At 48.2% G+C, this 16,030-nt stretch overlaps 1 protein-coding gene across 4 annotated transcripts in view; it reads left to right on the top strand.

Moving 5' to 3' along the window:
• CHST15 (carbohydrate sulfotransferase 15) overlaps positions 1–16,030 on the top strand; it is a 615,742-nt gene that overhangs the window by 445,825 nt on the left and 153,887 nt on the right. For all 4 annotated transcript variants that reach the window (XM_069612030.1, XM_069612031.1, XM_069612034.1 and 1 more), the window contains one exon: positions 2,732–2,888. In XM_069612030.1, the coding sequence (XP_069468131.1) occupies positions 2,732–2,888 (157 nt within the window). The remainder of the gene's footprint in view (positions 1–2,731; positions 2,889–16,030) is intronic.

Raw genomic sequence — 16,030 nt, 5'->3', positions numbered from 1 at the left:
CCAATTGAGTCCCCTGTCACACGACACACAGCCAAGCTCACAACACAGCACTGGTGTCGCCCAGGCAAGCATGCCAACTGATTCCCCTGTCACACGACACACAGCCAAGCTCACAACGCATGCACTAGTGTCGCCCAGGCAAGCATGCCAATTGAGCCTTCTGTCACAAGGCACACAGCCAAACTCACAACGCAGGCACTGGTGTCACCCAGGCAAGCATGCCAATTGAGAACCCTGTCACGCGACACACAGCCAAGCTGACAACACATGCACTGGTATCGCCCAGGCAAGCATGCCAATTGAGCCTTCTGTCACACGGCACACAGCCAAGCTCACAACGCAGGTACTGGTGTCGCCCAGGCAAGCACGCCACTTGAGTCTTCTGTCACATGAACCCCAGCCAAGCTCACAACGCAGCCACTGGTGTCGCCCAGGCAAGCATGCCAATTGAGTCTTCTGTCACATGACACACAGCCAGGGTCACAACACATGCACTGGTGTCACCCAGGCAAGCATGCCAATTGAGTCTTCTGTCACATGACACAAAGCAATGCTCACAACACATGCACTGGTGTCACCCAGGCAAGCATGCCAATTGAGTCTTCTGTCACACGTCACACAGCCAAGCTCACAACACATAGACCGTTGTTGGGAACTGTTAGGGAGAATTCTCCAGAATGGCCAATTTCCCTTACCTACTGAGTCCCTCAACAGCTTTGCTGGAGTTCTGGGGTTTATATTTTTCACCTGGTAAGAGTGTGAGCCTTTTTTCCCACTCTTACATGTGTTTTGCTGTGTGTGTGTTTAACATTTCCTTGTGTTCACAGACTATGGAGCCTCACCTACTCCATAGGCATCATCTTTTTACTGTGTGTTACACAGCACCGTCAGTGCAGTGACAGTCTTTTTGTGTTCCCAACTATGACTCCATTTTCTGGGACTCACTACTGTCTCCCAGAATATGTAAAGTTGCCATTGACGTTATTAGTCTCTTTTAAAAACTCACAGACCCAGTACAAACTATCTTAAATAGAGTTCTGGAAAGGGTTAATACTTATCCCCTTTTGTCTGTTTCTCTTGGAGCATTTTTTCGCTCCCATTTCATTAAGACGTGGCTGGTGGCAGTGGTAACTAAACTATTTTTCCTAACGCGGTTATCTTAAATAGCCCTGGTATTGGTTTAGGCTATCTTGGTAGCCTCGAAATTAAACCTGCTAGACCATATACATTTGTATACGGTTGCAGCTGGGTTTAGTCGCCATTTCTTTTTGTAAAGGTCTTTTTCGTGTTTTACTATGTGCACCAAACCAGGTTTGGTTCCTTTGTTCGCCGTCCTTTCGCAGGCTTCTTCACAGAAGCCCTCCTTAGGGACCTGTATGTCTGGGGGGGACAGGATGTGAGGGAGGGGTTTAGGACTCCCTGCACAGGGTCTCCTTGGAGACCCATGTCGCACACTGAACTGATTGGTTGCGGTGACTGTCCCGCGGGACAGCCATCCGGCTGTGTGATTGACAGCCAGGCTCTGTGAATGGGTGAAAACTGCATAAAAAGCAGGTCTCTGGGGCTGGAAAGGCAGAGTCGCCACTGGAACGAGAGAACTGAAGAGAAGCTGACAGAAGAGGACCCCTACAACGACTGAACTGCCTGGTGAAGCCCTGCTGCAGGTCTGAATCTTCATACTCCAACGACAGGGAAGATCTGCAAGAAATCTTCTCCCCTTGAGCAGGTGGGAAAAACCAGTTCACCAAACTGCTCGCCAGGCCTCCCTTCTCTGGTCGAATTTGCTGTACAGAGCTACAGTGAACCGGATAGCCAGGAGGAACGGACCCTGCTTGCATGTTAAGGAGTGCACCTTTTATTCGTTGCTTGCTCTGCTGCTGGTTTCTTCCCTGGGCAGTGCAGAACCCTCCAGTCTTCCTACTTCGTGTCAGTCCAACAGTCGCTTCAGGAACCGTGAGCCTGCAGGACCTGCCAGGAAAGTCCGCCTCAGCTACAGCCTTCTTCTCCATTTAAGGTACTGTTCAAATCCGGTTGTTCGTTTCGTTCAGCCACGGTGAAAGTGTGTGAAACATTTTGCCAATCCGAGGGCTTGTCCTTCTCCATTCTTTAAGCTAACTTTTCAGCTGACCAACTTCGTCCTGAACTCTTGGCAAAGACTTAACCGCGAACTACCCTGAACTGTGTGATCTTGAGCAAAAGACTTTGAACCATTGACTTTGGGCCAGGCCTTTTTTAATCTGATTTCCTCACTGTAGTTCCTTTTCTAGATTGCCCTGCCTACTTACTTGTTGGTGTTACTCAATTTCTGCCTAACTTTGTCTTTCCCTCCCTTTTTGAATCATTTTGAGCCTAACTTGTCCAGGAACTATTGGGTGTAGTGTATTAAGAGTGTGATTTTTCAACTGCTTTACTTTAGTGAAATGTTTTACAACTGATGTGTAAATAAATGTATATTCTTTTACTCAGAAACCTCGAGTCAGTGCTTGTTTGAATCATAGTAACTGCTGTCCTTTGTATAACTATTGATAAAGCTCACTTGCTCTGCCAGAACCTACTATAGCGCCCCAAATCATAGAATACTGCTCTGTAGCATCCTGGATGAATGAAGGTGTATATTAAGAGAGGGCCTTTGCATCCTGCCCCCTCTTGGTACTTATCAATGCTTACCATACCATATACCATATACTATCATAGCATATGCCTTCATATACTCAATGTGTTTCTTTTTCAGGAGAGGCTAGCGCCTCGACGCTGTGGGACAACAATGCCTGGACGTTCTTCTACGGTAACACAAGCAGCGCAGAACCCCCATTCCTGGTCCAAGACTTCATCCGCGCCTTCCACCCGAGTGCCAAGTTCATTGTGATGCTGAGGGACCCCGCAGAGAGGTAATGTATGCTCCACACAGGAGGGAAAGGGTTAAGCACTGAACCTTGGAGGTTAAGGCCAAGGTTTAGGAAACAGGTTCTGGTGACCACTTTTTGGTCAAATGTTGTTGAATTCTTGGACACCGCCTACTGCGAAGAGTGCTTGATACTTGACCCATCAAGTTACAGCAGGGTTCTGCAAACTTTGACTCTCCAGATGTTTTGGACTGCAACTCCCATGGCCTTCACCAGCGTGGTCAATAGTAAGAGCTCATGGGAGTCGTAGTCCAGAACATCCGGCGAGCCACAGGTCGCAGACCTCTCTTATGGCAATAATCATGCGCAACCTCTGGCTTCCAAAGAGCTTTTCAGTTTACCCCATATTGTAAACAAGCCCCAACTTGAGGTCTCAAGTGAGAAAGACAGATTTACATTGACCGATTTTCATTTGATCGGAAAACCGGCATTGTAAAGGTCTTTTTCTCTTGAGACCTTTAAAATGCGGTGTTCCTTTTTTAAATATTTGGGTAGTTTCACCCCTCACACCCCATTAATCCTCCCCACCTCTACATTCCTCCAACCCCCACTCCCCCAAACCAAACCACAGGGAGGCAATGTGTTTGTCTTGGAAGCAAGAAAACGCAGCGCTACGCATGTTCGACTCCCGATCCCACTCTTTTAAACCACTTGCTGGTATTAAGCATGTTATAAATGAGAAATTATATAAATTATAAATACATACACACAACACACACGCACCCACAAACCCCTGGCTCTCAGCCCTAGACCCCTCCCCCCACCAGCCCCACTCCCCCAAACCAAAAGACATACATACAACAAAACACAGACACAAACACACACGCGCCCACACACTTACCCGTTCTCGTGGTCCTGCGCTTCCGGGTCCCGACCTGCCTGTCAGCCCCTGCACACACTTGTGTGCAGCACGGGTGTGGTGGTTAGATTTAGAAAGACCGCTCTGTGCAAATCATCTGATGAGCTGAAGGTTCCAGGCCCTTGAACTGGGGTTTATATTTAGGGGCTAGGTTTATCAAGCCTAGGGTTACGAGCTAAGGTTCAGAATGGGATTGCATTTGAAGAAATTGTTAGATATAAAGTCTAAGACATGGGGGAAGTGCTTTTTGGCCCACGTTTGTGTTTAAGAGTCAGAAGAGAATGGCCTTGTGCCAGTGTTTGCGCACAGGTATGATCAGGGATCAAGACAGTATGTCACCTTTACATGTTTGAGGCTGAGCTAGTCGTTGGGAAAGGGTTTGGGAAGAAGCCAGACTGGAATGTGTCCAGTTAGTGACTGTCTTGGGAGATACCAGTGAGTGGGGATTGAGTTGGCTGGGTTCCTGATTAGGTGTAAACAAGTGCTAGCATGCATTTTAAAAAAAAAAAGAAAATGTGTAATCACCAGAAGCAATTTTCTAGAATATCAATATTTTTATGTAAGTAAAGTTTTCCCCCAAAATGAGACCTCAGGCTGACCCCCATGCAGAGCTATGGTGGGGCAGCCATTTTAGAATGAGTCTTAGCCGCTCTGCAACAAGTGCTGCAAATTAACGAGAATTGATTGATGCCTGGAGGCCTGACATGTTACTGCTGATGCTGTGCTTTGCTTTAAAGGAAAGACAGGACCACTATGTTCGCCTCCAGAACTCCGACTGCCGAAATCTCAGTTATATGTGGGAGGGGAGTATGGGATATAATACAATTATGGGGAGGTTGTGGGGGGCGGTTCAAAATGCTTAGAAGATGCTGTGCATGGGGGTCAGGGGTCAACCCAGGGTAAAGCAGAGCTCCTCGTCTGCGAGATTAACGGTTTGTCAATATTGTAAGGGGCCAGACAGCATATTAGGTTAGGGTTAGGGTACGGATAGGGTTAGGGTAGAGCTAGAGTTTGTATTGGGTTAGCAGGAGTAGGGTAAGCACAGGGCTATGGTGGGAAGAGCGTTAGGGTACAGGTAGTGAATTATTTACCATAAATGTTAGGGCGCGTTTCAGCCTGGGCTTGTATTAGGGTTAGGGTTACTGTGAGGATTAGGGTTAATATTGCATTAGCAGGAGAAGGGTACGCATAGGGTTGTGGTAGGGAGAGGGTCAGGGTTAGTATTGGGTTAGCAGGAGTAGGGTAAGCATTAGGGTTATGTAGGGAGAGGGTAAGGGCATAGATAGTGACATATGTAACATTAATGTTAAGGTTAGGGTTAATATAGGTTCAGCAGGAGTAGGGTAAGCACAGTGTTGTGGTAGGGAGACGGTTAGGGTAAGTATTGAGTTAGCAGCATAGGATAAGCATAGGGTTATGGTAGGGAGAGGGTTAGGGTTAGTATTGGGTTAGCAGGAGTAGGGTAAGCACAGGGCTATGGTAGGGAGAGGGTTAGGGTTAGCATAAGGATTAATATTGGGTTAACAGGAGCAGGGTAAACATAGGGTTATGGTAGAGAGAGTGTTATGGTTGGTGTAAGGGTTAATATTGGGTTAGTAGGAGTAGGTAAGCATGAGGGTATGGTAGGGAGAGGATTAGGGTTAGTATTGGGCTAGCCGGAGTAGGGTAAGCACCGCGTAATGGTAGGGAGAGACTTAGGGCTAGGGGTATTATAGGGTTAGCAAGGGTAGGGTAAGCATAAGGGTATGGTGGGGAGGGGGTAGTGTTAGGTTAGGGTACAGTTAGGGTTATGGTAGGGAGAGGGTTAGGGTTACTATTGGGTAGCAGGAGTAGGGTAAGCACAGTGTTGTGGTAAGTAGACGGTTAGGGTTGGTATTGAGTTAGCAGCACACGGTAAGCATAGGGTTATGGTTATGGTAGGGAGAGGGTTAGGGTTAGTATTGGGTTAGTAGGAGTAGGACAAGCACAAGGCTATTGTGGGAAGAGGGTAGGGTTAGCGTAATGATTAATATTGGGTTAACAAGAGCAGGGCAAGCATAGGGTTATGGTAGGGAGAGGGCTTGGGTTAGTCTTGGGTTAATATCGGGTTAGCAGCAGTAGGGTAAGCATAGGGTTATGGTAGGGAGAGGTTTAGGGTTAGTGTAAGGGTTAATATTGGGTTAGCAGCAGTAGGGTAAGCATAGGGTTATGGTAGGGAGAGGGTTAGGGTAGGGTTAGGCTTAATATTGGCTTAGCAACAGTAGGGTAAGCAAAGGGTTATGGTAGAGCGAGGGATAAATTTAGGCTTAGGGGTAGTATTGGGTATGCAGGAGTAGGGTAAACATAGGGTAATGGAAGAGAGGGGGTTTGGGGTAGTATTGGGTTAGCAGGATTAGGGTAAGCATAGGGCTATGGAATAGAGGGGGTTAGGGGTAGTATTGGGTTAGCAGGAGTAGGGTAAGCATATGGTTATGGTAGAGAGAGGGTTAGGGGTGGTATTAGGTTAGCAGGAGTAGAGTAAGCATAGGGTTATGGTAGGGAGAGGGTTAGGGCTAAGGTTGGTATTCGGTTAGATGGAGTAGGGTAAGCATAGGGTTATGGTAGGGAGAGGGTTGGGGTTAGTATTGGGTTAGCTGGACTATGGTAAGCATAGGGTTATGGTAGGGAGAGGGTTAGGGCTAGGGTAAGTATTGGGTTAGCTGGAGTAGGGTAAGCGTAGGGTTATGGTAGGGAGAGGGTTAGGGCTAGGGTTGGTATTCGGTTAGCTGGAGTAGGGTAAGCATAGGGTTATGGTAGGGAGAGGGTTGGGGTTAGTATTGGGTTAGCTGGACTATGGTAAGCATAGGGTTATGGTAGGGAGAGGGTTAGGGCTAGGGTAAATATTGGGTTAGCTGGAGTAGGATAAGCATAGGGTTATGGAAGGGAGAGGGTTAGGGCTAGGGTAAGTATTGGGTTAGCTGGAATAGTGTAAGCGTAGGGTTATGGTAGGGAGAGGGTTAAGACTAGGGTTAGTATTGGGTTAGCTGGAGCAGGGTAAGCATAGGGTTATGGTAGGGAGAGGGTTAGGGTAGGGTTAGGCTTAATATTGGCTTAGCAACAGTAGGGTAAGCAAAGGGTTATGGTAGAGCGAGGGATAAGGTTAGGCTTAGGGGTAGTATTGGGTATGCAGGAGTAGGGTAAACATAGGGTAATGGAAGAGAGGGGGTTTGGTGTAGTATTGGGTTAGCAGGATTAGGGTAAGCATAGGGCTATGGAATAGAGGGGGTTAGGGGTAGTATTGGGTTAGCAGAAGTAGGGTAAGCATATGGCTATGGTAGAGAGAGGGTTAGGGGTGGTATTGGGTTAGCAGGAGTAGAGTAAGCATAGGGTTATGGTAGGGAGAGGGTTAGGGCTAAGGTTGGTATTCGGTTAGATGGAGTATGGTAAGCATAGGGTTATGGTAGGGAGAGGGTTGGGGTTAGTATTGGGTTAGCTGGACTATGGTAAGCATAGGGTTATGGTAGGGAGAGGGTTAGGGCTAGGGTTAGTATTGGGTTAGCTGGAGTAGGGTAAGCGTAGGGTTATGGTAGGGAGAGGGTTAGGGCTAGGGTAAGTATTGGGTTAGCTTGAGTAGGGTAAGCGCAGGGTTATGGTAGAGAGAGGGTTAGGGGTGGTATTGGGTTAGCAGGAGTAGAGTAAGTATAGGGTTATGGTAGGGAGAGGGTTAGGGCTAGGGTTGTATTCGGTTAGCTGGAGTAGGGTAAGCATAGGGTTATGGTAGGGAGAGGGTTGGGTTTAGTATTGGGTTAGCAGGGCTATGGTAAGCATAGGGTTATGGTAGGGAGAGGGTTAGGGCTAGGGTAAATATTGGGTTAGCTGGAGTAGGCTAAGCATAGGGTTATGGTAGGGAGAGGTTTAGGGCTAGGGTAAGTATTGGGTTAGCTGGAATAGGGTAAGTGTAGGGTTATGGTAGGGAGAGGGTTAAGACTAGGGTTAGTATTGGGTTAGCTGGAGCAGGGTAAGCATAGGGTTATGGTAGGGAGAGGGTTAGGGCTAGGGTAAGTATTGGGTTAGCAGGACTATGGTAAGCATAGGTCTATGGTAGGGAGACGGTTAGGGCATGAGTAAGTATTGGGTTAGCTGGAGTAGGGTAAGCATACAGTTATGGTAGAGAGAGGGTTAGGGCTTGGGTAAGTATTGGGTTAGCTGGAGTAGGGTAAGCATAGGGTTATGGTAGGGATCGGGTTAGGGGTAGTATTGGCTTAGCATGAGTAGGGTTGTGCTTTGGATTTGCTCTGTTGAGAGCCTTTGACCTCCATTTTGCTTAATCCGGAAAGCATTCCATTAACCCATTCCAACACGGCTGCATGATTTCTATTGCATTCTTGGCTGCCTGTCTTTGGCCCTGATGATTGGCTGCCTGTATCTTTAATTCGGATTGGTGGGACCGGAAGGCGTGGAGCCAGCCTGTTGTTCAAAGGCCCACTTCTAAGGCCCCTGTCAGCTTCCTGTCTGCCCTGCAGGCTGCTACATGAGTTTACTGAAACAGCCAAACCCTCACTGAGGCTGCTACCCCTGGACTATTGGAATGCCATGACTCTCTTACCATTTTCTGTTTGGGTTAGCTCCCTCCCTCTTGACTTACCTATACTTCCTTCTCATAGAGTACTCTCAACTCTCCCTGTTATGTACTCATTTGAAGCTTATCTTCACTCACCTCTACCATCTGATTACCACTCTTAATTCCTTAACTACTGGTCTACCATTTAAGTTAAAAGTCAAACCTGAGTGTATTTTTGCATGTAGTTGAAAGTCAACTTTGAGTGTGTTTCTGCATTTAGTTGAAAGTCAAACCTGAGTGTGTTTTTGCATTTAGTTGAAAGTCAAACCTGCGTGTATTTTTGCATTTAGTTGAAAGTCAAACCTGAGCGTGTTTTATACATTTAGTTGAAAGTCAAACCTGAGTGTATTTTTGCATTTAGTTGAAAGTCAAATTTGAGTGTGTTTCTGCATTTAGTTGAAAGTCAAACCTGAGTGTGTTTTTGCATTTAGTTGAAAGTCAAACCTACGTGTACTTTTGCATTTAGTTGAAAGTCAAATTTGAGTGTGTTTCTGCATTTAGTTGAAAGTCAAACCTGAATGTGTTTTTGCATTTAGTTGAAAGTCAAACCTGCGTGTATTTTTGCATTTAGTTGAAAGTCAAACCTGAGTGTGTTTTTGCATTTAGTTGAAAGTCAAACCTTATTGTATTTTTGCATCTAACTTTGGCCATTGATTGTAACCTGCTAGCCCAGTGACTGTGCAATACTGCTTTACTTGCTTACTCCACCCCCTGCCTCCACTCTTTCCCACTCATGGCGCTTTCTGTCTCTCCCATCTATTCCAACAGCTTCTCTATCAACTATCCTTCCCTTCTCACTAAGTCTGGAAAAAAGAAATTTAAAAAGGATATCTTGGCCTCCAACCCTAGTCTACCCATCGCTGATACCTATACCAGCGCCTCTTCCAGACAGACCCTCACTGACATCCTCTTTGTCGTCCCTTCGCCGGATCTATGGACCCTCCATATGATCTCTGTGCTTTGCCCTGTCTCCTCCTCTCCCATTAATGGTGGCACTTGCTGAGATGTCCTCATGGCTTCTTTTGACTCCTCCAGAATCATCCTTAATGTCTACCTAAATGGCACTGTCATGCTCCAAGGTCCTCAGGCCTATCTCCTCCTCTTCGATAGACGCTTCTCTCGCCTCATCAACTTCCTCTCATCTCCAGCTGTCCCCTCCTCTCACTCCTTGGCTACCTTGCCCACTTTTTCCTCCTCCTCTGCCACTCTTCAGGCTAACTCCACAACTCCGCAGGACGTACCTCTGATTTGTACCCCTCTCCAGAAGGTCTTTAAGGCCAGCAACCTTCTTCTTCTTGCCACTCTCAACTCTCGCTCTGCTGTCAAACACTCCTCTGACATCTGCCAACCCCTTGAAGAACTGGACCTTGATGTCCTCAGTCTTACGGAGACATGGTTCACGGCCAGCTCTGTCACAAGCTTTGACACTCTACTCCCGAGGGCTACAAGATCCTCACCGCACCCAGATCCACTCGACCTGGAGGGGGCGTAGCCCTGATCTTTCCTGAGTGGATTCCCACCACTATCATCCTGATTCAGATTTACTCCTCTTTTGAATGCGTTGTCTGCAGGCTCTCAATCTCTCCCAGCCACTCCCTTACTGTTGCTTCTCTCTACCGGCCCCCCGGGAAAATCACCTCTTTTCTCTCTGAGTGGGCCGACCTCTCCTCCTCCCTCCTTGCCTCAACCACTCAACTCCTCCTCCTTGGTGACCTCAACATCCACCTCGATTCACCCTGTCCCTCAACTCTGCTCATTCGCAACCTCTGCAATTCCTTCTCCCTCTCTATCCCCCCTCTGACCTGATGCACTCTGCAGGACACACACTTGATGTCTTGATCTCCACTGGCCTCCCCCTCTCTATCCCTCTGACCACTCCTCTCTCCTGGAGTGACCACTGCCTTCTCTCCTCCCATCTTTCACTCTCTTCCCCCCAAGCCAACCCCACCCCAACACTGCCACTTACTTTGTCGGACATCCAACGTATGAAGCGTGTGTCACCTGAGGCTTTCGCTGCCACCTTCTCTCCTCCTCCTCCTCCTCTGGCTGACTCACATCCGGACACAACCCTGTCCCTTCTCTACTCTTCCATTTCTGTTACTCTTGATGCTCTTGCCCCTGTCATGAGGATCCGCTTGAAGTCCAAAGCCAAGTGCAATTCCTGGTATGACTCCGACCTAGCTACACTTAAACGTAGGTCAAGGGCGTCTGAGAGGAAATAGAGGGATTCTTGCTCATCCTCTGACAAACTGGCCTATCGCCTGCTCCAACGGCAATACCAACTCTCTGTCTGCACTAAGAAGAGAGCCCACATTCAAGTCCATGTCTCTGCGGCATCTAACAACTCGGCCGAACTCTTTAAAATCTGCAAGGAGCTGGCTAACCCTGCTGCAGTCTCCACCCCTCCTCTTTCCTCCCAGGCTCTCTGCAATGCCCTTGCCTGGTACTTTATCTCAAAAACCCAGGACATTCTGTCCACCCTCCACTCCCCTGCCCCTCCCATCCTCTCTCAGTCTGTGCTTGCAGACCCCCCTTTAACCACCCTCCACCTTCCTTCTCTTCCTTTCCTATTTTCTTACCTGACGAGGTCACTCGACAAGTCCGATCTATGAAAGCCTTGTCACAACAGGTTCACCCCTGTTCCTCTAAAACCATGAAGGTCCACATTGACACCCTCGCTCCAGCCCTTGCCGATTTTTGCAACCACTCCTTTGCCTCAGGATCTTTCCACTCCTCTCTGAAGCACTCCCTTGTGCATCCGCTTCTCAAGAAACCCACAAGTGATCCTTCCTGTCTAGCTAACTATTGCCCAATTTCCATCACCCCCTTTCTGGGAAAATTCCTGGAAAAGCTGGCCATCTCTCAGCTTACCCTTCATTCAGATACTGTTGGCTGCCTTCATGACCACCAGGCTGGCTTCAGAGCGGCCAGAAGCATGGAAACTGCTCTCCTCAATATCTGTGAAGATCTGCTCTCCAACCTTGATTCTAACATTCCCTCTGTCCTCATCCTTCTTGATCTCTCTTCTGCCTTCGACACGGTCAACCACACCATCCTGCTCAACTGTCTCCGTGATAATCTGGGTATCACTGATCAGGCTCTGGCCTGGCTGACCTCTTTCCTCTCTGATCGACCCTCCCAGGTCCAACTTGGGTCCTTCCTATCATCTATCTTCCTCTCCACCTGTGGTGTTCCCCAGGGGTCTAACCTCTCACCCTGGCTCTTCAACCAATACCTGGCCACTCTCACCCACTACATTGCCACTTTCTGCTCAAATTGCCAGTGCTACGCTGATGACACTCAACTCATTTTCCAGCTGCCCTCAGCCACCTCCTCTCCCTCTCTCATCTCTGACTGCCTAACTGCCATTCAAGATTGGTGTGCCTCCAATGACCTTTGTCTGAATGCCAGCAAGACGGAGATCCTCCTCATCAGCACACCATCTCCATCCTTTTCCCTCATTCTCTGGCCGGCCTCCCTTGGCCCTCCTCCTACCCCCACCTGCGAGGCTAAGAACCTCGGTGTCATCTTTGACTCCACACTTACCTTCTCGGCCCATATCTCTGATGTCTCTAAAAAGTCAAACATCCGACTGCACCTCCTCAGAGGTACTCTGCCTTTCCTCTCCTTCCCCCAGAAGGTCAAGGTCTTCCAAGCTCTGGTTCTCTCTAGGTTGGACTATTGCAACAGCCTCTTTCTAAATCTCCCTGCCTCTACTCTCTGCCCTTTGCAACTTATCCAGAACAGGACTGCGAGACTTGTCCTTGGCCTCAAGCCCTGGGATCATATCTCTCCAGCCCTGAAATCTCTCCATTGGCTCCAAATGGACGCAAGGATTAAATACAAAACCCTCTGTCTTGTCCACAATGCTTTCTGGGGCCTGGGTCCAAAATACCTTCAGCTATCCCTCTGCAAATACCTCCCCTCTCGAGCTCTTGGCTCCTCTACCTCTAACTCCCTCCGGGTCAATCATTTTTTAAAGAAACAAGCTGGGGGTAGATCTCTATCTTCGGCTGGGGCCTCCCTGTGGAACAGCCTCCCTGCCAATCGAAAACTTGAGGAGAACCATCTCCGGTTCCGGAAGAACCTCAAGACCTTCCTCTTTGCTTCTGCCTTCGCTCCCCCTCTCCCCTGCTGATCTGCTCTCTCTTGGCACTGTGCACCTGGCCACCCTCTGTCACCTGGGCCCAGGTACCTGCTCACCCTGCCACCCTCTTGCACTGCCTCCTGGCCACTCCTTGCACTGGGGACTATATCTGTACCCATACAGCCCCCCCCATTTTTCTTTTTCTGCACTTATCAGACTTTCTCAGTCTGCTGCCTTAAACACAGCAATTGCCACTCGCTGACTGCACTAGCACTGTTTATTGCCTCCATTTCTATTCATTTTTATTTATTATTATTTATCTGCTCCCCTCTGCTCTGTACTTTCCACTCTCCCCCTCCCATGCACTTTCCACTCTCCCTTTCCCATGCACTTTTCCCCTCCCCCTCTCCCATGCAATTGCGGGTTCTCAAGGTCACTGGGCCTAGTAAGATCGTTGTTGTCGTGTTGTGTTCTCCCCTGTTCCCCTCCCTTGCCTAGTCGCGCTCTGAAACAATTGTGTATGAGCGCGATACAAATAAAATATCATATCATATCATATATCATAACCCAATACCACCCCTAACCCTCCCTCTACCATAAACCAATGCTTACACTACTCCAGCTAACCTAATACTTACCCAAGCCCTAACCCTCTCCCTACCATAACCATATGCTTATCCTACTCCTGCAAACCCAATACTACCCCAAACCCTCTCCCTACATAACCAAATGCTTACCCTACTCCTTCTAACCTAATACTACCCCTAACCCTCTCTCTACCATAACCCTATGCAAACCCTACTCATGCTAAGCCAATACTACCCCTAACCCGATCCCTACCATAACCCTATGCTTACCCTACTCCAGCTAACCCAATACTTACCCAAGACCTAACCCTCTCTCTACCATAACTGTATGCTTACCCTACTCCAGCTAACCCAATACTTACTCATGCCCTAACCGTCTCCCTACCATAGACCTATGCTTACCATAGTCCTGCTAACCCAATACTTACCCTAGCCCTAACCCTCTCCCTACCATAACCCTATGCTTACCCTGCTCCAGCTAACCCAATACTAACCCTAGTCTTAACCCTCTCCCTACCATAACCCTACGCTTACCCTATTCCAGCTAACCCAATACTTACCCTAGCCCTAACCCTCTCCCTACCATAACCCTATGCTTATCCTACTCCAGCTAACCCAATATTTACCCTATCCCTGACCCTCTCTCTACCATAATCCTATGCTTACCATAGCCATGCTAACCCAATACTAACCCCAACCCTCTCCCTACCATAACCCTATGCTTACCCTACTCCAGCTAACCGAATACCAACCCTAGCCCTAACCCTCTCCCTACCATAACCCTATACTTACTCTACTCCTGCTAACCCAATACCACCCCAAACCCTCTCTCTACCATAACCCTACGCTTACCCTACTCAAGCTAACCCAATACTTACCCTAGCCCTATCCCTCTCCCTACCATAACCCTACGCTTACCCTACTCCAGCTAACCCAATACTTACCCTAGCCCTAACCCTCTCCCTACCATAACCCTATGCTTACCATAGTCCAGCTAACCCAATACTAACCCCAACCCTCTCCCTACCATAACCCTATGCTTACCCTACTCCATCTAACCGAATACCAACCTTAGCCCTAACCCTCTCCCTACCATAACCCTATGCTTACTCTACTCCTGCTAACCCAATACCACCCCTAACCCTCTCTCTACCATAACCATATGCTTACCCTACTCCTGCTAACCCAATACTACCCCTAACCCCCTCTATTCCATAGCCCTATGCTTACCCTAATCCTGCTAACCCAATACTACCCCAAACCCCCTCTCTTCCATTACCCTATGTTTACCCTACTCCTGCATACCCAATACTACCCTTAAGCCTAAACTTATCCCTCGCTCTACCATAACCCTTTGCTTACCCTACTGTTGCTAAGCCAATATTAAGCCTAACCCTACCCTAACCCTCTCCCTACCATAACCCTATGCTTACCCTACTGCTGCTAACCCAATATTAACCCTTACACTAACCCTAAACCTCTCCCTACCATAACCCTATGCTTTGTTATGTAATATGCTATGTGAAAAACACGTGGGTCTGCACACTGCTTCTTGGAAACATGAGCTACAATTAGATGCACAACAGAAAAGCACTTTCACTTCTTCAAAACTGTTGTTTCTTTACTTGCTTTCCTTCTTTCTTTTCAATTAAAAACAGATGGTTAGCAGGAGTAGGGTAAGCATAGGGTTATGGTAGGGAGAGGGTTAGGGCTAGGGTTAGTATTGGGTTAGCAGCATAGGGTAAGCATAGGGTTATGGTAGGGAGAGGGTTAGGGCTAGGGTTAGTATTGGGTTAGCAGGAGTAGGGTAAGCATAGGGTTATGGTAGGGAGAGGGTTGGGGCTAGGGTTAGTATTGGGTTAGCAGCATAGGGTAAGCATAGGGTTATGGTAAGGAGAGGGTTAGGGCTAGGGTTAGTATTGGGTTAGCAGGAGTAGGGTAAGCATAGGGTTATGGTAGGGAGAGGGTTAGGGCTAGGGTTAGCATTGGGTTAGCAGGAGTAGGGTAAGCATAGGGTTATGGTAGGGAGAGGGTTAGGGCTAGGGTTAGTATTGGGTTAGCAGGAGTAGGGTAAGCATAGGGTTATGGTAGGGAGAGGGTTAGGGCTAGGGTTAGTATTGGGTTAGCAGGAGTAGGGTAAGCATAGGGTTATGGTAGGGAGAGGGTTAGGGCTAGGGTTAGCATTGGGTTAGCAGGAGTAGGGTAAGCATAGGGTTATGGTAGGGAGAGGGTTAGGGCTAGGGTTAGTATTGGGTTAGCAGGAGTAGTGTAAGCATAGGGTTATGGTAGGGAGAGGGTTAGGGCTAGGGTTAGTTTGGGTTAGCAGGAGTAGGGTAAGCATAGGGTTATGGTAGGGAGGGGGTTAGGGCTAGGGTTAGCATTGGGTTAGCAGGAGTAGGGTAAGCATAGGGTTATGGTAGGGAGAGGGTTAGGGCTAGGGTTAGTATTGGGTTAGCAGGAGTAGTGTAAGCATAGGGTTATGGTAGGGAGAGGGTTAGGGCTAGGGTTAGTATTGGGTTAGCAGGAGTAGGGTAAGCATAGGGTTATGGTAGGGAGAGGGTTAGGGCTAGGGATAGCATTGGGTTAGCAGGAGTAGGGTAAGCATAGGGTTATGGTAGGGAGAGGGTTAGGGCTAGGGTTAGTATTGAGTTAGCAGGAGTAGTGTAAGCATAGGGTTATGGTAGGGAGAGGGTTAGGGCTAGGGTTAGTATTGGGTTAGCAGGAGTAGGGTAAGCATAGGGTTATGGTAGGGAGAGGGTTAGGGCTAGGGTTAGCATTGGGTTAGCAGGAGTAGGGTAAGCATAGGGTTATGGTAGGGAGAGGGTTAGGGCTAGGGTTAGTATTGGGTTAGCAGGAGTAGTGTAAGCATAGGGTTATGGTAGGGAGAGGGTTAGGGCTAGGGTTAGTATTGGGTTAGCAGGAGTAGGGTAAGCATAGGGTTATGGTAGGGAGAGGGTTAGGGCTAGGGTTAGTATTGGGTTAGCAGGAGTAGGGTAAGCATAGGGTTATGGTAGG

The sequence above is a fragment of the Ambystoma mexicanum genome, chromosome 8, assembly GCF_040938575.1.
Source record: "Ambystoma mexicanum isolate Mex_15411 chromosome 8, UKY_AmexF1_1, whole genome shotgun sequence".
NCBI lineage: Eukaryota > Metazoa > Chordata > Amphibia > Caudata > Ambystomatidae > Ambystoma > Ambystoma mexicanum.
Note: the sequence above shows the minus strand (reverse complement) of the source record. Positions and strands in the feature narration are given on the sequence as shown.